Here is a 21381-nt window from a genome sequence, read left to right as displayed (position 1 = left end):
CTCTCCACTGCAGCCCGAGCAACACTCCCTCACTGAGACACCAACACGGAGGACCGAGAAGTTCTGGAACCTGCGGAGTGGCTCGCTGCTGCCGTTGACGTTGAGGCTGGCTATAATTACCTTCATGTCAGTAGCATTGTGCCACCGTCACCACTTATCTAAGTGCGTGGGGGAGCGCTGGCGCAAGACGCGCCAGTCCGCTCCCCCTTGAGCCCGTCGAGGAACTCCCGTACCCGACGCCGCTCTCTTTCAGTCAGGTCCGACGCGGCCTGGGAGCAGGCCTGCGTTCACCGGACGAGCAGCGCCAGGTCCGACCAACGGTCGAGGGCCAGTCGGACGCTGTCAGGGCGACCAGAATGGTCCCCGATGAAAGCCCTGAGTTCCCCAGAGGGGATGAGGGGCGACTCGGTGAGGGGCACGAGGGAGTCCCCCGCCTCGCTACAGGTGGACCCTGAAACGATCCCCGTGCCCACCACCGAGCAGCTTACCTCCTCGGGGCCGTCGCCCTTCGACTCCGAGTCCCCCGCCGCAGGGCGTGCGGCAGGCGGCACGGAGCCGCCGACTAGTCCTGACTCCCCCCCGATCCCACCCCCAGGATCGGCGGAGGAGAGGTTCCCCTCGGGCTCTCGACCCTGGGTTTGTGGGTCCGTGGGCGGCGGCGGCTCCGTCCCCCCCCCCCGTCCCAAACGCCTGGACACCCCCCAAGCCCGGAGAACCCTCCGGATTCACGTTGGGGGTGCCCAGCATCAAAGGTTGGACAGAGAGGAGGAGATAAGTTCCTCGCCACCGCCGCCCAGGGACCCGAAAATTGGGGTGCTGCTCCAGTCCCCCGGCAAGCTGTAAAAGAAGGACGGGTCGAATTCGACCGGGCTGAACAGAGCCGCGAAGGCCCCGCTCACACCCGGCCTCGGGGAGACCCGTCCGGGGGACTGCAGCAGCACGTGTTTCGTTTTAAGTTTTTTCTTCTTGCCCCCGGTCTGGGGACAAGGTGTGGAAAACAGGCGGGGGCGGGGGCGTGACAGGCGATGACATGAACGGGGGGCACAACCCTCAACCCCACGGCTCCTGAGGGGCAGCGCCTCTTCTTGCTATTGTGCCCGTGGGTGGGAGACGCTGCCCGCACCCTGCCCCTCTTAACCTTGCTACGCCCCTTTTTCCTACCCGTCACGTCCCCTGTTGGTGAGCGCTGTGCCGGCTCGGGGTCGCGTACCCCCCCACACCCGGACCCGGGAGCGCGCGCACCCGCGACGCCGGGCCCAGCACAGGACGCTGAGGCGCCCACGGGCCCGGGAGATGGTTTGGGAGGGGGGCCAGAGGTGGTTGTTTTCCCCGAGCCGGCAGCCAGCGTGACTGGGGTGGAGGGGGTCGGGGTTGCGTTCCCCCCCTTTTTCTTCCCTTTTCCCGGGGTCTTCTGGCCTCGCGGAGTCTCCACTCCCCCGCCCCCGCCGGCAGCCAAGGTGGCGGCTGCTGCCGGCATGGTCTCCCCTTGCGGGGGGCCAGGTGGTGTTTGCTTAGGGGGAGAGGGAGCTGCGGCGCCAGCTGCGGCCGCCCTGGATTGGGGGTCTGCGGCCGCCTTGGAGACGGGGCAGTTCTTTTTAATATGCCCCACCTCCTTACAGGCATGGCACCGCACGCCGTCCGCGGACCAGAAGACCCGGTAGGTGGTCCCTTCGAAGGGGACATTAAAGCCCCCTTCCAGGCACTCCTCCCGGGCCAGGCGGACATAAACCTGGCGCCGGAAGAAGTACATGTGCCTGAGGGTGGGATCAGGAAGACCGAGCGGGACCAGTGCCACCTCGGACCTGACCTCCCCCAGTAGATGGAGGTGGGGGAGGAGGAGCTCCACGGGGATGAAGGGCGGGACGTTCGAGATGACAACTCGATGGGCGGTGGCCTCCAGGGGGTCCACCGCCAAGAACGTCCCGCCCACCGTGAGCCCCTTTTCCAGGGCGAGGTGGACCGCCCGCTCGGCCTTCAGGAAGAATACGGCCTTGCCGTACAACTTGGAGGCAGCTCCAATGGCTGAGGGGCCGACAACCCCAGCCATTGCCCGAACGCACGCCTCGATGGTCATGTCGGGGTGGGCATAGCACTTCACCTCGAGTTGTTTTGTAATTAGTCGAAACGGTGGCAGGGCCTTGGGTGCCGTGGGGGCCCTGGCTGCCGCCACACCCGCATAGGTGGGCCTAGATGGCCCTGCCACCGGCGACGGTGTCGTGGTCGCCATGATGTTAATAGTAGGTGCTACGCCCACCCCGAGACTGGCCAGATGCACGGCAGGGTGTATATGACGTGACATTTCCGTGGGGTCGGGGGTGCAGGGAGGGTTAGGTGAGGTGCCTCTCTGGCCTTTGTGTGAGGCACAGAGAGGGGGGTAGGGGGGGGGGGTGTCTCTGCCCAGGAGTCAGGGCAGGGTCGGAGATGGAACGAGGGAGGGAGGGGCGGGTGAGGGGCCTCTCTGGCCTTTATGGTCAGGCACAGAGAGGGAAGGGCGGGGGAGAGGGTCCCTACCCTGGTATTGGGGGACAGAGAGGGAATGAGGGAGGGAGGGGTGGGTGAGGGTCCAGGTACTCTCTCCCCGGATATCAGAGAGGGAGAGAGGGGGATGGAGGGGCAGGTGGGAGGATGAGGGACAGGGCACCGAGGAGGGCTGGTGCCTCAGTCAGGTGGGTGGAGGGGGGGGGGGGGGCAGTGCAGCAGCAGGTAGGGGGGACTTCTCCTCTTCGGCCCGAGGCCTAACAATGAAATAGTCTGGGGTGTCTTCACCCCCCACCCCTGTAGATGATGAAAAGACAAAGTTCTTTAGTCTTTCCCTCCCCCCTCACTTTTCAGGCACAGGTTCCCGACGATGGGGGCACCAGCCCAACAACTCAGTCCTTAGATGTTCCGGGTCCCGCTGTGCTCAGCGTTGTTCTCCCTCCTGCAGATGGACGCACTCTTCCTCTTCCTCTCTCCCTCTCTCTGGAAGAGAGCACCTTCCAGTGGCTGGGTGGCAGGTGGGGGTGATAGCTGTTCCTCCCTCCTCGTTCCGCCTTCCTCCTCTCTCCATCCAACGGCAAGAACCTCTCACCCAGCTCCTTCCTTCTCTGTAGCAGCAAACAAGCGACTTCTCGTGATAGAGCTGCACACAGCCAGCACGAACAGTTGCTCCCTGCTGAATGCAGGCTGGGAGTCTGACACACCTGCTTTAAATAGGGAGCGTGAGACTCCCTGATTTAACCATCAATTAAGACGCATCAGACAGTTCATACTCCAGCAAGCCAACCCATTTGCCTGGCTGAAGTCATCACACTATTTTAATTTATTTCTTTGAAAAATTGAATTAAAACTGCGCTCTGAGAGAACTTGTAATTAACTGTGTCCAAATGGTAATTTTGCATTGAATTTGCTCTGTGTTTTACTCAGAAAATGTAACAGCTTTCCTCTGACTTTGTTCTGGATTTCATTTCCTAAAAATAATTATGAGCAGTTCAGGAAGAAACGGTAGCAATCTTTCCACCTGGCTGTGCTGGCTGATTAGCGTAGCGGAAAATCTGAATGGGAGGATAAAAACATGAATGGTGCCCAGGGTCGGGCTGTTCACGATCCTCCCAGACCATTTCTGACGTCGTAATCAGCCGAGGCTGATTTAAATATTTATAGGCGAGGTCGGAAAGCTAAGTGAACCCGGACTACTGCGTCCTGGGGTCACAAATCACATTTAAATAAACCTATAAACAGACGGTTCCCTCCAATGTGATGGCCATGCTGGTGGGACACTGAAGCACCCCTGGTGGTTGAGGGCAAGGGCAGGCAGTGCCCCTTGGGCAGTGCCAGCCTGGCACCCTGGCACTGCCCACCAGGCAATGCCAAGGGAGTGGGGCCAGATGGAGGGGGGAGTGGCAGTGTGGACAGTGATCAGGGTCCAAGGCCGCCCACCGATCAGGAGTCGGGGCCACCAGTCAGGAGGCCAGCGATCGGAGCGGGAATGAGGGGAGAGGCTAGCATCAATCGAGGGGTGGGGAAACTTGGGGGGTTGAGCCGATCAGAGTGGGAGGGTCTATGGGGGTTGTGGCAATTGGTGGGGGGGTGGGGGGGAATGGTTGACAGCTCGCCCACATATTGTGTACACTTCTACACAATATATGGGAGATCAGGGCGCAAGCCTAGCTGCTTGCAGCCAGCTTTCCTGGCGACCTTAGGGTTCGTCCCCACCCACCTCCCCAGCGTGAAACTCCTAACTGCCAAAAAAATTGACGGTGTGTGAAAATTGCGCAGGGTAGCTTGCTGGACAAAACAGAGTGAAACACTCCAGTTTTTAGACTTTCGTGACACTTTGAATTTTTTGGTGAAAATTCTGCCCCAGATGCTGGATAGAATCAAGATTTGTTTTTGTCATGTTAAGCACCTGGAACAAAGCTTTGGTTCTCAAGTACACTGCTAATTCTTTACCCAAAGATAATACTCGCCTAATCTAATTGACCACGATACCAGCCAGATAGAGAACTGTGATATTCAACACAACACCCACTGGAAGGCAAACTCGTTGACCCAATGCTTTTTTTCACATGCACTGCCTTTTAATAACAGATTTTTTTCCCTTATTCAAAGCAGCCACATCTCACAATGCAAGAAGTCAGAATGTTTGGTTGATGTATACTTAAGGATCAATGATTATGCAATAAATCCTGGTAACTTGTTTTGGAGGATGTAGGATGTGTTTTATCATGGCTGCAGCAATGATTAATTCATCACCATAGTTAATGGGAACTTGTCAATGTTTTGAAAAACAAATAGTATTTGGCTCTGTAAAAGCTAAGATTGCTTTTAGTTATTGCTTATTATGGTCCTGTTATGTGCAAGTGACTGATGCAAAGAATACAAATTGCTTTTCCACAGTGTAGTTGCCATGATTAGAAATTGCAGGCTGGCAAACAGTTCAAAAACTCAACCTAACAATTTCATTGGGAGTCACATTCTTACATTAATCCCCACTATTCAACTGGTGCACTTCTCACAACGGGACACTTAGGGCAGGATTTTCCCCCACGGCATGTTTTCTGGTGGCGGAGGCGGTTCGCCATTGGCCATTGGCAGGATGTTCCGGTCCCGCTGATGTCAATAGTGTTTTGTATGGCTTGTGTTACTGGAAGGTCCCACCCGTGGAAAGGGCTGTAAAATCCCGTTCTCTGCTTCACTCTTTAGGGTCGCCCAGGAGCAGAGGGAGGAGCACTGAACTGTGAGCATAAAACTAACTTAACTCAGGTAAGCTGTGATCTGATTAGTTGGTAGCGAATCTGCACTAAATTTATAACTTAACTAAGTAGAGAAGGCTGGACAGGCAATGTGCCAGAGCTGCTTAATGTGGGAGCTGGTAAATCCCATTGCGAGCCGCCGTGACTACATCTGCAGCAAGTGCTGGCAGCTCGAGGAACTCCGGCTCAGAGTTGCTGAGCTGGAGTCTGAGCTTCAGATACTGCCGCACATCCAGAAGGGGGAGAGTTACCTGGATACTGTGTTTCAGAAGGAAGTCACACCCCTTGGGTCAAATATCTCCTATTCGGCCATTGGCCAGGGACAGCAGAGTGTGACTACAAATGAGGCAGGTGGAGGGATCCGAAATTCAGAAATGGAGGAGACTCAGTTCTTGACTTTGTCTGACAGGTCCGCGGAATTTGCTCCCTGTGTGGATGAGAAAAAGGACTGCAGGGAGGATGAGCTAACTGACCACTGCACCATGGTACAGGAGGCCATTCAAGAGAGGGAAACAATAAGAAAGTGGTAGTGGTAGGGGATTCCATAATTGGGGGAAAGATAGCACCCTTTGTAAGCAGGATAAAGAGTTCCGCATGGTATGTTGCCTACCCAGTGCCAGGGTAAGGGACATCTCTAACGGGCTTGAAAGGATATTGGAGTGGGAGGGGGAGGATCCAGTTGTTGTAGTCCATGTTGGGACAAACATTGGCAAAGAGAGTAGAAGATTAGGGAAGTAAACACGTGGCTAAAGGAGGGAGGCAGAATATGGGAAATTATATGCCAGTTAGCCTGACCTCGGTCGTGGGTAAGATCTTGGAGTCCATTATCATGGATGAAATTGCGGAGTACTTGGAAATGCATGGTAAAATAGGGCTGAGTCAGCACGGCTTCGTCAAAAAGAGGTCATGTCAGACAAATCTGTTAGAATTCTTTGAGGAGGTAATGAAGAAGTTAGACAATGGAGAGCCAGTGGACGTGATTTATTTGGATTTCCAGAAAGCCTTTGACAAGGTGCCTTACAGGAGGCTGCGAAATAAGCTAAGAGCCAATTGTGTTAGAGGCAAGGTACTGGCATGGATAGAAGATTGGCTGACAGACTGAAGGCAGAGAGTGGGGATAAGGGAGTCCTTTACAGGATGGCAACCAGTGACTAGTGGTGTTCCACAGGGATCAGTGTTGGACCACAACTTTTCACTATATACATTAATGATCTGGAAGATGGAACTGAGGGCATGGTTGCTAAATTTGTGGATGGTACAAAGATATGTAGAGGGACAGGTAGTGTTGAGGAAGTGGGGAGGCTGCAGAATGACTTGGACAGGCTAGGAGAGTGGGCAAAGAAGTGGCAGATGGAATACAATGTGGGAAAGTGTGAGGTTATGCACTTTGGTAGAAAGAATAGAGGCATAGACCATTTTCTAAATGGAGAAAAGTTTCGGAAATCTGAAGCACAAAGAGACTTGGGAGTCCTGGTTCAGGACTCTCTTAAGGTTAACATGCAGGTTCAGTTGGCAGTTAGGAGGGCAAATTCAATGCTAGTGTTGGAGCTAAAAATATATTCAGACACAGTGTTCGTGAGTGATGGATCCTTTATTGCCTTATCGATAAGGAGAGGAGAACTGAAGAATTCCTAAGGCACAACTTCTAGTAAAGATAATTGTTTCTAGTCACGCACACCAGTAAATTATTTACATATAATACAAAAAGGTAGGCCCAAGACAATAGCTGTTTAATCGCGTCCCATCGGTAATGTTATAATCTTTAGTGGTAGATGGATGGAATGTCCGTTCAGACAATGGTCACTTAATCATGTCTTTTATTAGTTTTGGTGCTGTTAGCAAGGACATTCAGCTGTGTCCTGTTGATAGATATAGTGAAATATCCCCCTTGTCTGCACTATTTCATGTGTATGCAGAGACAGCCAGGCTGCAGTGAGAGTGCTGCTAATTTTCCTGGCCCCCTGGCCGATCCATAACTGAGTTCAGTTCTCCTCTCCCAAATTCCTTCCTTTTATCCTCCAAGGACAACACCCTTTGATATATGTATATGTTATTCATCTTCATAGATGAACCAGTAATTAGTCCGATTCCCTTGTGAGGGTATGGCCTCCATTTGCAGAACAGCAGAGTTATTTACCCAGGCCCCTACGATACTCTATGGGGGTCACTTGACATGATTTCAGGAATGCCAAATCTAGGCACGATTTCTCATAATAAAATCTTGGCTACCGTTACTGCATCATTTTGTCGGGTAGGAAATGCTTCTATCCATCTAGAAAATAGATCTACAACTACCAATGCATAATTAAAACTCATACACACGGGCATTTGAATGAAGTCCATCTGCATAGGAACAAAAGAGCCCCAAACTGGTGTTGGACACAAGGCGTTTTTCCGGTATTAAAGTTTTTACATATCATACATTTAGCCCTAATTTTAATAGCGTAAGTGACAAAACCTGGGGCAGAACACATCTGCTGGATAATATGATCTATCCCTCCCTTTGCTGCATGCGTGAAGTGATGACACACATGAGCAAGCCAAGGGAGTAGCTGTCTTGGGGTGACCACGCGGCCGTCATGGGACACCCAAAGACCAGATGGGATTTGATAGCAACTGTGATCAGTCCAGGCCATTTTCTCTGACACACCAACAGCAGCTTGCAGTTGTACTACATCATCGACAGATGGGGCCCCAGCTGAGCAGGAAGCTATTTGTAAATGCTGAGTTACCACAGTCCCTTTAATTTGGGTGGCTGCGGTTCGAGCTGAAGTGTCAGCTTGAGCGTTTCCCAGGGAGACATCATCCCATCTGCCAGTGTGGGCTGTACATTTGATTATGGCAATAGTAGAGGGCGTTTGTGTAGCTCTTAATAAATTTTGAATCAGAGACCCATGTTTGATCGGCATCCCAGAAGTGGTAAAAACGCCACGTAGTCCCCAGTTTGCCAAATTCATGAATGACGGGAATCTGTACAGATGTTGACTGTAGCATTCTCTGCTAGGATGCAGGCTCGTGTGAGAGCGAAAAATTCAGCCGCCTGTGCAAAGCAGTCAGGCAGCAATTTAGCCAATGCCAGGGTAGTGAAGGGTGTGCAGATGGCGTAACCAGATTGGAGAGTCCCGTTGGCTGCTCTCGTGGAAGAGCCATCAACATAAAATACGAGGTCAGGATTTGGCAGAGGATAATCTTTGAGATCAGACCTTGGGGTTGTGGTCACTTATACGACCTGTTCACAGTCATGCGGTTCACCGTCTTGTTCAGTGGGGAGCAAAGTAGATGGGTTGAGGACAGAACAGCAGATAATGGAAAGTGCTGAATCAGACAGTAAGGCAGTTTCATATCGGGATGTCCGGGCAGTTATAAGATGTTGTATAGCAGAGTGAGTTGGTAAGGAGGCGACTGAATGTGGAACATGCAGTATGGTGGGGTGACCCAGAGTAATTTTCTGAGAGGAGACGACTGCATGATAGGCAACTGCAATTGCTTTGAGGCAGGGTGGTAAGCCTCGGACTAGAGGGTGGAGCTGCACACTGTAATAGGCGACTGGCCAGTATCCAGCGCCATGTTGCTGAGAAAGCACTGACTGTGCAAACCCTCGGGTCTCTGAGGAAAACAAGTAGAAAGGCTTCGTGTAGTCTGGCAATCCCAACGCGGGAGCGGATGCAAGGGCAGTTTTGATGGCATCAAAAGAGGTGAGGGCAATTTCATTGTGAGGTCGTTTGGGGCAGATGGTAAGGCAAGGTCCTGTAAAGGTCAGCAAAGTTCTGCATAATTAGGCATCCACTGTCTACTATATCCTGCCATTCCGAGAAAATGCACCAAGTCACGCTTACGGAGGGGTTTTGGGAGTTTTAAAATAGCAATATGTTGCTGTGACAGGTGTCCCGGCAGAGTGTATGGCCCAAGTATGTTATGGACGACTGGCACAACCAAAGTTTTTCCATAGAAGCCTTATGACCCTTCCTGACTAATGCATTGAGTAAGGTCACACTGTCCCCTTCGGAGGCTTCCAGAGTGGGGGAGGCAAGGAGGAGATCATCTACGTATTGCACTAGAGTGAAGCCCCCTTTAAAAGACACATCCTGCAAAACCTGCTGTAATGCTCAAGAAAAAATGGTAGGGCTTTCTGTGTATCCCTGCAGCAGGCGAGTCCAAGTATATTGTTTGCCCTTATAGGTAAATGCGAAGAGGTTCTGTGAATCTGGATGGATGGGAATAGAGAAGAAAGCGCCACACAAATCCACAACAGTGTAATAAGTAGAGGTAAGTGGTATGCAACTCAGAACAATGGCTGGGTTGGGGATGACTGGGTAGGTGGGGATCACACAGGCATTGATTGTTCGAAGGTCCTGGACGAACCACCATGCTTCCTTGTGGGGCTTCTTGACAAGCAGGATAGGTGTGTTGCATGGACCAGCAGAAGGGATTATAACAGCTTGTTGAATTAACTGCTCAATGACAGGCACGTTCCCTTTTTCAGCTGCAGTACTTAAAGGGTATTGCGGTTTTGGATAGAGAATTGGTTAACTAACAGAAAGCAAAGAGTGGGGGTAAATGGGTGTTTTTCTGGTTGGCGATCAGTGACTAGTGGTGTGCCTCAGGGATCAGCGTTGGGACCGCAATTGTTTACAATTTACATTGATGATTTGGAGTTGGGGACCAAATGTAGTGCGTCAAAGTTCACTGTGACATTAAGATGAGTGGTAGAGCAAAGTGTGCAGAGGACACTGAAAGTCTGCAGAGGATATAGATAATTTAAGTGAGTGGGCAAGGATCTTGCAGATGGAGTACAATATTGCTAAGTGTGAGGTCATCCATTTTGGTAGGAATAACAGCAAAATGGATTATTATTTAAATGGTAAAAGATTGCAGCATGCTGCTGTGCAGAGGGACCTGGGTGTCCTTGTGCATGAATCACAAAAAGTTGGTTTGCATGTGCAGCAGGTATTTAAGAAGGCAAATGGAATTTTGTCCTTCATTGCTCGAGGGATGGAGTTTAAAAACAGGAAGGTTATGTTGCAGCTGGTGAGGCCACACCTGGAGTACTGTATATAGTCTTGATCTCCTTACTTGAGAAAGGATATACTAGCACTGGAGGGGGTGCAGAGGAGATTCACTAGGTTGATTCCGAGTTGAGAGGGTTGGCTTATGAGGAGAGACTGAGTAGCTTGGGGCTATACTCAATGGAATTCAGAAGAATGAGGGGAGATCTTATAGAAACAAATAAGATTACAAAGGAAATAGATAAAGATAGAAGCAGGGCAGTTGTTTCCACTGGCAGGTGAAACAAGAACTAGGGGGCACGGCCTCAAAATAAGGGGGAGCAGATTTAGGACTGAGTTGAGGAGGCATTTCTTCACCCAAAGGGTTGTGAATCTGTGGAATTCCCTGCCCAGTGAAGCAGTTGAGGTTACATCATTGAATGTTTTTAACACAAAGATAGGTAAATTTTTGAATAGTAAAGGAAATAAGGGTTATGGTGAGCAGGCTGGTAAGTGGAGCTGAGTCCATGAAAAGATCAGCCATGATCTTATTGAATGGCAGAGCAGACTCAAGGGGCCACATGGCCTACTCCTGCGCCTAGTTCTTATGTTCTTAATGTCTCATGTTCTTTTTTGAGACAGGGGTTTTGTCGGGTCCACCCACACTTTATACAGTTCTGCTGACAGAATGTGTCCCACTTCTTTAGCGCTAGTTGCCCATAGCCGATCAGTAACTTGAGCTCAAAGGTCTTCCTTGGATAAGAGCTGCAAGGAGTGTTGAAAATTTGGTGCTCTCCTGAATGGCCCCGAATGGAAAAACAATGGCATTGAGAGGGGCTGGCCTGTTAATCCCACCACATTAACTGAAGACAGGGATTCCTGCAAGGTGGGGTAATTGGCGCTTCTAACAGTGGAGTAAGTCGCCTCTGTATCGATCAGGAAATCCCTATTCTGGCCGTTGACAGTGAGAGGAATCACCGGTTCTTGTGAAAGTCGGTATTTATCAATTGTCACTAATTGGGATGATGTCTGGGAGAGGCAACCCTATTGTGTTGGTTGAGCATGGGACTGAGGGCTTGAGCCAAATGGGTTAGTCAGGCTAAACAGAGCGGGGTGTCTAAGGGCTGTAGTGTCCCCTGATTAATCTTGGTTCCATTCTGTGGACACGCTCATGCCCAATCTGTCTGCAGTTGTAATAGGCACCCCAGGAACCCCTGTACTGTAACCTTCCTGCTCCTTGGCATCTTCCTCTATCCCTTTTGTTTGGACCTCAATATTGGCACTGGGATGCTCCCTGGAGGCCACCTGGAGCCATTACCAGAACTTTCTCTGTCGTTTCTTTAGCCCTCTGTTGCTGATGCTCAATCTGGCGCTGACAATGTTGTAAAACACTTATAAATTCTTGCAATGCTTTTGTTTCCCATCCAATACAAGCTGTACAGAACGAGATTGCAATTCGTTTACAATAACACTCACTAATGCCAGCCTTCCCTGGTCTGGATCAAGGATCGGAATGTTTCGCGAATACGTCACTTGCACACTCCACATAATCGCCAACATCCTCACAGAGTTTTTGTGTTATGTTATTAAACTTATGCCAATCAACCACAGACTGGAAGTGCTCATGCAAAGAGGCGTATAATTCAGACCACAAAGTAGTGAAGCGGTCCCCCTCGGTGTCACCATCGGGCCAGTTGCACTTTCCCTGGACTTGCCTCCACCTGGCTGACCCCAGGCATGCATCAAGGACCACATCAATATCATCTTTACTGGGGTTATGACACTTTCATAGAATTTCCAATTTATGTACAAATTTGTCAATTTCGTCTTTAAGATTAGGCATGGAACCAAGAATCGCTCTTAACTCTGAGGGGGGTCCACGGACTGTATACACAAACAGGGACCCCGTCAGGTCCAGGGAAAGCCGTTAGGGGCATCTGGTGTGACGACCCTGGCTGTTCACTAATTTTCTGGCCTCTCGTCCGCACCGCAATTGGAGTAAACCCCTCAGCACCGCCATAATAAAACGCTGTTGAGGTCGGAGCCGGTCCCGGCCTTGGTGGATTGTATTTTGGAGGAGGTAGACTCAATGGCGGCGCCAAAGGAGCCAGAATTGGTTCAGTAACGGGTTGAGGGAGTTGGTTGGGTTAGGGAAGGGTAGGGTATAGGGGAGTCCAGTCACTGTCCTCTTCATCTGTTAGTATTTTTGGTCTGGACATCAAGACACTCCCGGGAGTTTTACTAGGCTTCTGGATCGGTCCATACAGTTTAGATTTTTCAACCTCTCTCGCCTCATCTTCCTTACGTTTTCTTTCTCTTTCCCTCTTTTTATATTCTGCATCCTCTCTTCCTTCCTTTTCTCAGCTTCCTGTCTCCAGGTCATAAATTGTGACCATCCCACACGTCTCTTGCCCCGTTTCCCTTAACGTTTCTCCCAAAAATTCTATTCTATCCCAATTGAACATTCTTCTGGAGGAAAACATCCACTTTTCCCTTTTGTCCATTTCATCCATTTGTTGACATACTGAATACTTCCGGATCCGTAATGTACATACATATAGGCTAGGGGTGTTCCCTTTTGTGGGCAATTTGATTTGGACTTTGAATTTCCCATTTGCAATTAGCCAATAATATCTAGAATTCCTTGCTTTTAGGAGACATTAGCACGCTCGCCGAGCGCTTGGGGACGTTAACCTGCAAGCTGTACTCCTGGGACTTTAACCCGCCCACTGAGCTCTCAGGGACTCTAACCTCGTAAATGTGAATCTGTATGCCGAGCTCTTTAACCCTCAAGTTGCAAGTTGGGGTCTCTAACCCCGCGGCACCTTACCATAATAGTTTTCAATCACTCGTGACAACCATAGCGGAGTCACACAAAGGAGGCCGACGGCAGAGAGACTCGTGTAAGGAAAGGGTCCTTACCTTATTTTTATGCCGGCTGAATTGTCTGTCGTCAGAGCAGTGAATCAAGACTTCACCCAGGAAAGAAGGGTTATCATCTCGCCAGAACCTCCAGAAAACTGTCGGAGCTAAAAAGATATTCAAACACAGCGTTTGCGAGTGATGGATTTGGGAGTCCTGGTCCAGGACTCTCGTAAGGTTAGCATGCAGGTTCAGTTGGCAGTTAGAAAGACAAATTCAATGTTAGTGTCGGAGCTAAAACGATATTCAGGCACAGTGTTCGCGAGTGATGGATCCTTTATTGCCTTCTTATCGATAAGGAGAGGACTGAAGAACTCCTGAGGCACAACTTCAAGAAAAGATAATTGTTTCTAGTCACACACATTGGTAAATTATTTACATATAATATAAAGAGGTAGGCCCGAGACAATAGCTGTTTAATCGCATCCCATCGGTAATGTCTTAATCTTTAGTGGTAGATAGATGGAATGTCCCTTCAGACAATGGTCACTTAATCATGTCTTTTATTACAGTTTCGGTGCTGTTAGCAAGGACATTCAGCTGTGTCCTGTTGATGGATATAGCGAAATATCCCCTTTGTCTGCGCTGACTATTTCATGTATTTGCAGAGACAGCCAGTCTTTTGTGAGAGTGCTAATTTTCCTGGCCCCCTTGCCGATCCCCTGATGAGCTCAGTTCTCCTCTCCCATATTAGCATTCCTTAGCGTTGGCATTCATGTCTAGAGGGCTAGAATACAAGAGCAGGGATGTACTGCTGAGGCTGCATAAGGCTCTGGTCAGCCCCATTTGGAATATTGTGAGCAGTATTGGGCCCCATACCTAAGGAAGGATGTGCTGGCCTTGGAGGGGGTCCAGAGGAGGTTCACAAGAATGATCCCAGGAATGAAGAGCTTGTCACATGAGGAGCGGCTGGGGAGTCTGAGTCTATATTCGATGGAGTTTAGAAGGATGAGGGGGAATCTAATTGAAACTTACAGAATACTGAGAGGCCTAAAGTGGACGTAGAGAGGATGTTTTCCGAGCCTTTTCAGCCTCTCTTAAATAGGTTAGATGCTCCATCACAGGCAACATCCTGGTGAATCTTCGCTGCATCCTCTCCAGTGTAATCACATCCTTCCTATAGTGAAGCAACCAGAACTGCACACAGTACTCCCGCTGTAGCCTAATCGAAGTTTTGTACAACTCCAGCATACTCCCTGGCTCTTTTAATCTATGCCATGACTGATAAAGGCAAGTGTCCCATATGTTTTCTTAACTATCCTATTGACCTGTCTTGCTGCCTTCAGAGATCTGTGGACAAGCAACTGTTACTCTGAGCTTCCTCGTGTCCTGCCATTCATTGTATATTCCCTTGTCTTGTTACTCCTTGCAAAGTGCATCACCTCACATTTTTCAGGGTTAAATTCCATTTGCCCAGCTGACCAACCCATCTATATCTTCCTGCAACCTAAGACCTTCTTCTTCACTATTAACCATTCTGCTAATCTTCACGTCATCTGCAAACTTACTTATCATCTCCCTCCCACCCCCCGCAACAATCTCATCTATATCATTTGTATATATCACAAACAATAAGGAATCTAGCACTGACCCCTGTGGTACGCCATTGGACACTAGCCTCCAGTCACACAAACAGCCTTCCACTACCACCCTCTGTTTCCTACCGCTAAGCCAACAAGTTTTGGATCCCATATTTGCTTTTACCTTCTTTCTCAGTCTCCCATGTGGGACCTTGTCAAAGGCTTTGCTGAAATCCATATAAACTACATGAACAGCAGTATCCAGACACGAGGAAGCTCAGAGTAACCTGATCACCCCGAAAATCTCAGCCTTCAACACTATTATTCCCATGGAACTCATCTCCAAACTCCGTGGCCTGGGCCTCAGCACCTCCCTCTGCGACTGGATCCTGAACTTCCTAACTCACAAACCACAATCAGTAAGGATAGGCAACAACACCTCCTCCACAATCATCCTCAATACCGGTGCCCCACAAGGCTGTGTTCTCAGCCCCCTACTATACTCATTATACACCTATGACTGTGCAGCCAAATTCCTCTCCAATTCGATTTTCAAGTTTGCTGACAACACCACCGTAGTGGGTCGGATCTCAAACAATGATGAGACAGAATGCAGTAATGAGATAGGGAATCTGGTGAACTGGAATCTGGTGAACTGGTGTGGCAACAATAATCTCTCCCTCAATGTCAACAAAACGAAGGAGATTGTCATCGTCAATGACAAGCAGGCGGGTAAGTGGAACTGATCCACTTCAGATCAGCCATGATCTTATTGAATGGCGGGGCTGGCTCGAGGGGCTAGATGGCCTACTCCTGCTCCTATTTCTTATGTTCTTATGGACTTCAGGAAGTGTAAAGGAAAACATGCCCCTGTCTACATCAACGGGGATGAAGTAGAAAGGGTCGAGAGCCTCACGTTTTTAGGTGTCCAGATCACCAACAACCTGCCCTGATCCCCCATGCCAACACTATAATTAAGAAAGCCCACCAACGCCTCTACTTTCTTAGAAGACTAAGAAAATTTGGTATGTCAGCTACGACTCTCACCAACTTTTACAGATGCACAATAAAAAGCATTCTTTCTGGTTGTATCACAGCTTGATATGGCTCCTGCTCTGCCCAAGGCTGCAGGGAACTACAAAAGGTCATGAATGTAGCCCAATCCATCACACAAACCAGCCTCCCATCCATTGACTCTGTCTATACTTCCCGCTGCCTCGGCAAAGCAGCCAGCACAATTAAGGACCCCATGTACCCCGGACATTCTCTCTTCCACGTTCTTCCTTCGGGAAAAAGATACAAAGGTCTTAGGTCACGTACCAACCGACTCAAGAACAGCTTGTTCCCTGCTGCTGTCAGACTTTTGAACGGACTTACCTTGTATTAAGTTGATCTTTCTCTACATCCTAGCTATGACTGTAATACTACATTCTGCACTCTCTCATTTCCTTCTCTATGAACGGTATGTTTTGTCTGTATAGCACGGAAGAAACAATACTTTTCACTGTACATTAATACATGTGACAATAATAAATCAAATCAAATCAAATTTGTAAGGCATAACCTCTTTCTGACAAAGCCATGCTGACTATCTCTAATCAAACCTTGCCTCTCCAAGTACAGATTAATTCTCTCCTACAGAATTTTCTCCATTAGTTTCGCTACCACTGATGTGAGACTCACTGGTCTGTATAATTAGCTATTGTCCAATCCTTTGGCACCTCCCTGTGGCCAGAGAGGAATTAAAATTTGAGTCAGAGCCCATGTAATTTCCTCCCTTGCCTCCCACAGCAGCCTGGGAAACAACTCATTCAGACCTGGGGATTTCTCCACTTTTAAGCCCACCAAAACTTTCAATACCTCCTCACTCCGTACGTCAAACCGTTGATTTACATCACAGTCCCCCTGCCCGAATTCTGCATCTACATCCTCCTCATTCCAAGTGAAGATAGATGTGAAGTACTTGTTTAACACCCTACCAATGTCCTATGACTCCACACAGATTGCCCTCTTGGTCCTACTCGTTCCCTTGTTATCCTCTTTCACTTAATATACTTATAGACTTTCATGGGATTCTCCCTAAGTTTACCTGCCTGTAGCTTTTCATGGCCTCTTTGCTTTCATAATCGCTTCTTTAAGCTCCCCCCTGCACTTTCTATATCCCACTAAGGCCTCCGCAGATTTGCTCCTGGGGATTTATCCACCTTCAATCCCATCAATTTTCCCAGCACCATTTCCCTACTAATTGGTATGTGTCCTCAGACTTTTGTATCTTTTTCCCGATGGAAGAAGGTGGAAGAGAATATGTTGGGGGTGGGTGGGGTCCTTAATTATGCTGGCTGTTTTTCCAAGCCAATGTGAAGTGTAGACTCTCAGCCTCGCGAATACACCACAATGAGTGCAGCCACCAAAACTTGGAGCTCAAGTTTCTGCCGTTGGGAACACTTCCTGCACATGTGGTCACCTCGGCTGCAGGTACAGTCCATGACTTCCCACATGTGACATGTCACACATTAACACTCACACATTACACTCGGTTGACCTCATCTGCCTTGTCTGAAACATAAGTTTGTCTTAATTGCGAACTTCTCTAATTACTAATCTTAAAAGATACTCCTCTTATCTTAACTTAGTCTTCTTGTCTAACTCTACTTTGGCCTGCTAATCCTTGTATTATTTATTATAATTACTGATCACTTTATTATGCTGGCTCTGGTTTTTGTTCAATGACCCTAGGGCCTTATCGCTGGAGCAAAATATCCTCTAATTAAGTCACTTTCAGCAACACCTACATTCCCAAGCTGGCCGGACCTCACATGCAGCAGCCTGCGCATGTTCTAAAGCTGGTACTGAGCGTGGTGCGCATGTCTAAGAGCCGATATTGTAAACATCTGCATTGCGCATGTTCCGGAGCCGGTACCGCGAGCCCTGCGCGTGCTCCGGAGCCGATACCGCCAACACTGCGCATGTTCTGGAGCCGATGCCGCCAACACTGCGCATGTTCTGGAGTCGATGCCGCGAACATTGCGCATGCTCCGGAGCCGGTACCGCGAGCACTGCGCATTCGCCAGAGCCGGTACCGCCAACACTGCGCATGCTCCGGAGCCGGTGCCGCGAGCATTGCGCATGTTCCGGGGCCGGAGCTGTAGCTATGGTGTCTCAGGTGAGTGGCTGTGGGGCCGCTGCCCGGAGCCCAGACTCAGCGGTCTGAGTTTCGCTTAGTCGATCGTACTGTGAGAGTGGGCGTGCGGCCCCGTGGTAACTGGAGCCCAGGGCACCACTCTTGGTGGCAGTATGTGGCTGCTGACTGTTTGGCTTCTCGGGCTGACGTTGGCACTGTGTGTGTGTGACAGTAAGTCACAGGAGTGAGTTTATAGATCAACAACATATATTTTCAGTGTGCCTTTAATGTAGTCAAACATCATCAATGTGCTTCACATGAGCATTATAAAGCAACATATAACACCCAGCCTCATAAAACAGTGTTAGGTTAGAGGTTTCTTTCCGTCTGTCTCTCTTTGGTTACCATGCCCAAAGAGCTGGGAGTTGGTGACCATGGACCTCCATGTTAATTTTGCTCTGGAGCTGTGGATCATCTTCATTGTTGGCACATTCATTCAGTTGGTGTGGCCCTTTCAAGATAATTTGTTGTATACCTCTATGTGGACGAATGTGTAATTGTCTATTTTGTGAGGGGAATTGAATATAAATGTAGTGAGGTTTTGATTCATTTGTGCAGGACATTGGTGAGATTTCATCTGGATTATTGCATACAGTATTGTCCTTGTCTAAGGAAGCATGTAAATGCATTTGAAGAAGTTCCTATAAAGTTTACTAAACTGATGGTAGGCTATCTTATGAGAAAAGATTGAGCAGGCTAGGCTTATATCTACTGGAGTTTAGAGGAGTAAGGTGACTTGATTAAAACAAGATCCTGAGGGTATTAACAGGGTCAGTGGGGAGAGAAGTTTCCTCTTGTGGGAATCTAGAACAAGGGGTTGTTGTTTAAAAGTTTAAAAATAAGGGGTCGCCCATTTAAAAGAGAGATGAGTGGCATGGTGGCACAGTGGTTAGCACTGTTGCATCTCAGCTCCAGGGACCCGGGTTCAATTTTGGCCTTGGGTAACTGACTGGAATTTGCATATTCTGCCCATGTCTGCATGGGTTTCCTCCAGGTCCTCCGGTTTCCTCCCACAGTTCAAGATGCATAGGTTAGATGGATTAGCCATGGGGAATGTGTGGGATAGGGCGGGGGAGAGGGCCTGAGTAAGATGCTCTGTCAGAGGGTCAGTGTAGACTTGATAGGCCGAATGGCCTCTTCTGCACTATAGGGATTCTATGATGAGAAGAATTTTTTTCTCTTGAGAGTTCTGAGTCTTTGGAACAGACTTCCTCAAACGGCAGCAGATGTAGAATATTTGAATATTTTCAGGGCAGAGGTAGATAGATTCTTGACTTTTAAAAAAGGGTGAAAGTTTACAGGGGTAGTTGGCAGGTTACAGTCAGATTAACCATGATCCTAATAAATGGCAGATCAGGCTCAGAAGGCTACTCCTCCTAATTCATATGTTCGTATGGGATGGTATAGTGGTTAGCACTGCAGCCTCACAGTGCCAAGGACTTGAATTTGATTCCTGGCTTGGGTCACTGTCTGTGTGGGGTTTGTACATTCCCCCATATCCTCTGGGTGCTCCGGTTTCCTCCCACAGTCCAAAGATGTGTGGGTCACGTGGATTGGCCATGCTAAATTGCCCCTTATTGTCAGGGGAACTAGCTAGGGTAAATGCATGGGGTTATGGGGATAGGGCCTGGGTGGGATTGTGGTCGGTGCAGACTCGATGGGCTGAATGGCCTCCTTCTGAACTATAGGATTCGATGGATCTCTTTTACCATTGATCTTTCCAATCAGCATCAGACTTTACCAGCACCTCTTCATTGGTAGTATGACTTGTCCAAGATACCTTCGTTATTCAACTCAGAAACCACAACTCTACAGGCTCAATTTCATACATTGCCCTGCTAATTGTCCAACGCTGACTGGCAGAGTGGGGATAAAGAGGTCCTTTTCAGGATGGGAGCCGGTGACTAGTGGAGTTCTGCAGGGGTCAGTGTTAGGACCACAACTTTTCACTTTATACATCAGTGATCTAGATGAAGGAACTGAGGACATTATGGCTAAGTTTGCAGATGATACAAAGATAGATGGAGGGACAAGTAGTATTGAGGAGGCGGCAAGGGATGTACTTCTGAGGCTGTATAAGGCTCTGGTCAGACCACATTTGGAATATTGTGAGCACTTTTGGGCCCCGTATCTAAGGAAGGATGTGCTGGCCTTGGAGAAAGCCCAGAGGAGGTTCACGAGAATGATCCCAGGAATGAAAAGCTTGACTTATGAGGAGCGTTTGAGGACTCTGGGTCTGTACTCGATTGAGTTTAAAAGGATGAAGGGGATCTCATTGAAACTTACAGAATACTGAAATGCCTGGATAGAGTGGATGTGGGGTAGATGCTTCCATGAGTAGATGAGACTAGGATCCGAGGGCACAGCCTCAGCATAAAGGGATGACCTTTAGAATTGAGATGAAGAGGAATTTCTTCAGGCAGAGGGTCGTAAATCTATGGAATTTGTTGCCACAGAAGGCTGTGGAGGCCAGGTCATTGAGTGTATTTGAGACAGAGATTGATAAGTTCTTGATTGGTATGGGGATCAAAGGTTGCGAGGAAAGGCGGGAGGATGGGGTTGAGAAACTTATCAGCCATGATTGAATGGTGGAGCAGACTGGATAGGCTGAATGACCTAATTCTGCTCCTATATCTTATGGTCTTATACTTGTTTCCATATGTTAAGATTGGTATAGTGTAGCATTCTAGGATATTCAGCTTTGTTTTGTTAAAGTCAGACAGTCTGTCATTTTGGCGACAATGGAGGAGTCAAGAGGTGATGAGTACAGCTGGGTGTTGTCATTGTACATGTGGCGTTCTGGCGATGTTGGCGAGGTGCAGCATATGATGAGATTATATGAAGGGGCTGAAGAATCCTTGAGGCACAGCAGAAGTAGGGGAGTAGAAAGAAGCCAATGCAAATGATTCTCTGGTTGTGATCAGGTAGATGGGAATCAAACCAAGGGTGGGTGCCTGTAGATGTCTGCATACTTCAGGTGTGGCCTCACTAAGGTCTTGTACAGCTGCAGAAAGACATTCTTGTTCTTGTACTTAAGTCCTCTTGCAATGCTATAACTGCATGCTTTCTTTCAATGACTTGTGTACAAGGACACCCAGTTCCCTTTGTACATAAACAGTTCCCAATATATCACCAATTTCCCTTTCGTAGATCCATGTTGACTTAGAAAAAATCAATGAGATTAGACAAAGTGTCCTGTTGTCACATCATTTCTAATAAACTCCAGCATTTCACCTACTACTGAATGTCTTGCTGAATGCTGTGTAATTCCTTGTTTTCTCCCTCCCTTTTTTAAATAACGGGGTTACATGTGCCACCCTCTTCCAATCTGCAGAATTTTGGAAGATCACAACCAACACATCCACTATTTCCATGGCCACCCTTTAGACACCTGGTGTTGTGAGACTTCTTACTGTGCTCACCCTTTAGTACCCAGGGATGTAGATTATCAGGCTCTGGGGCTTTATTGGCTTTCAGTCCCATTAATTTTTCCAGCGCTTTTTTTTAGTCATACTAATTTTCTTTAGTTCCTTCTCATG

The 21381-nt window shown here is 48.7% G+C and overlaps 1 protein-coding gene and 1 long non-coding RNA gene across 5 annotated transcripts in view; one reads left to right on the top strand and one right to left on the bottom strand.

Moving 5' to 3' along the window:
• The window catches only part of LOC144492821 (uncharacterized), a 105748-nt gene extending 88236 nt beyond the window's left edge, over positions 1-17512 (bottom strand). For both annotated transcript variants that reach the window (XR_013497642.1, XR_013497641.1), the window contains exons 1-2: positions 17454-17512; positions 13142-13248 (exon numbers count right to left, since the gene is read on the bottom strand). This is a non-coding gene — a long non-coding RNA (uncharacterized LOC144492821). The remainder of the gene's footprint in view (positions 1-13141; positions 13249-17453) is intronic.
• A 19-nt stretch (positions 17513-17531) lies between these two features.
• LOC144492817 (MICOS complex subunit MIC27-like) overlaps positions 17532-21381 on the top strand; it is a 69947-nt gene continuing 66097 nt past the window's right edge. The window contains exon 1 of one of the 3 annotated variants that reach the window (XM_078211291.1): positions 17532-17824. In XM_078211291.1, the coding sequence (XP_078067417.1) occupies positions 17564-17824 (261 nt within the window). In that variant the 5' untranslated portion in view covers positions 17532-17563. The remainder of the gene's footprint in view (positions 17825-21381) is intronic. The other 2 variants (XM_078211293.1, XM_078211292.1) reach the window with 2 other exon arrangements.

The sequence above is a fragment of the Mustelus asterias genome, chromosome 4 (assembly GCF_964213995.1).
Source record: "Mustelus asterias chromosome 4, sMusAst1.hap1.1, whole genome shotgun sequence".
Lineage (NCBI taxonomy): Eukaryota > Metazoa > Chordata > Chondrichthyes > Carcharhiniformes > Triakidae > Mustelus > Mustelus asterias.
Note: the sequence above shows the minus strand (reverse complement) of the source record. Positions and strands in the feature narration are given on the sequence as shown.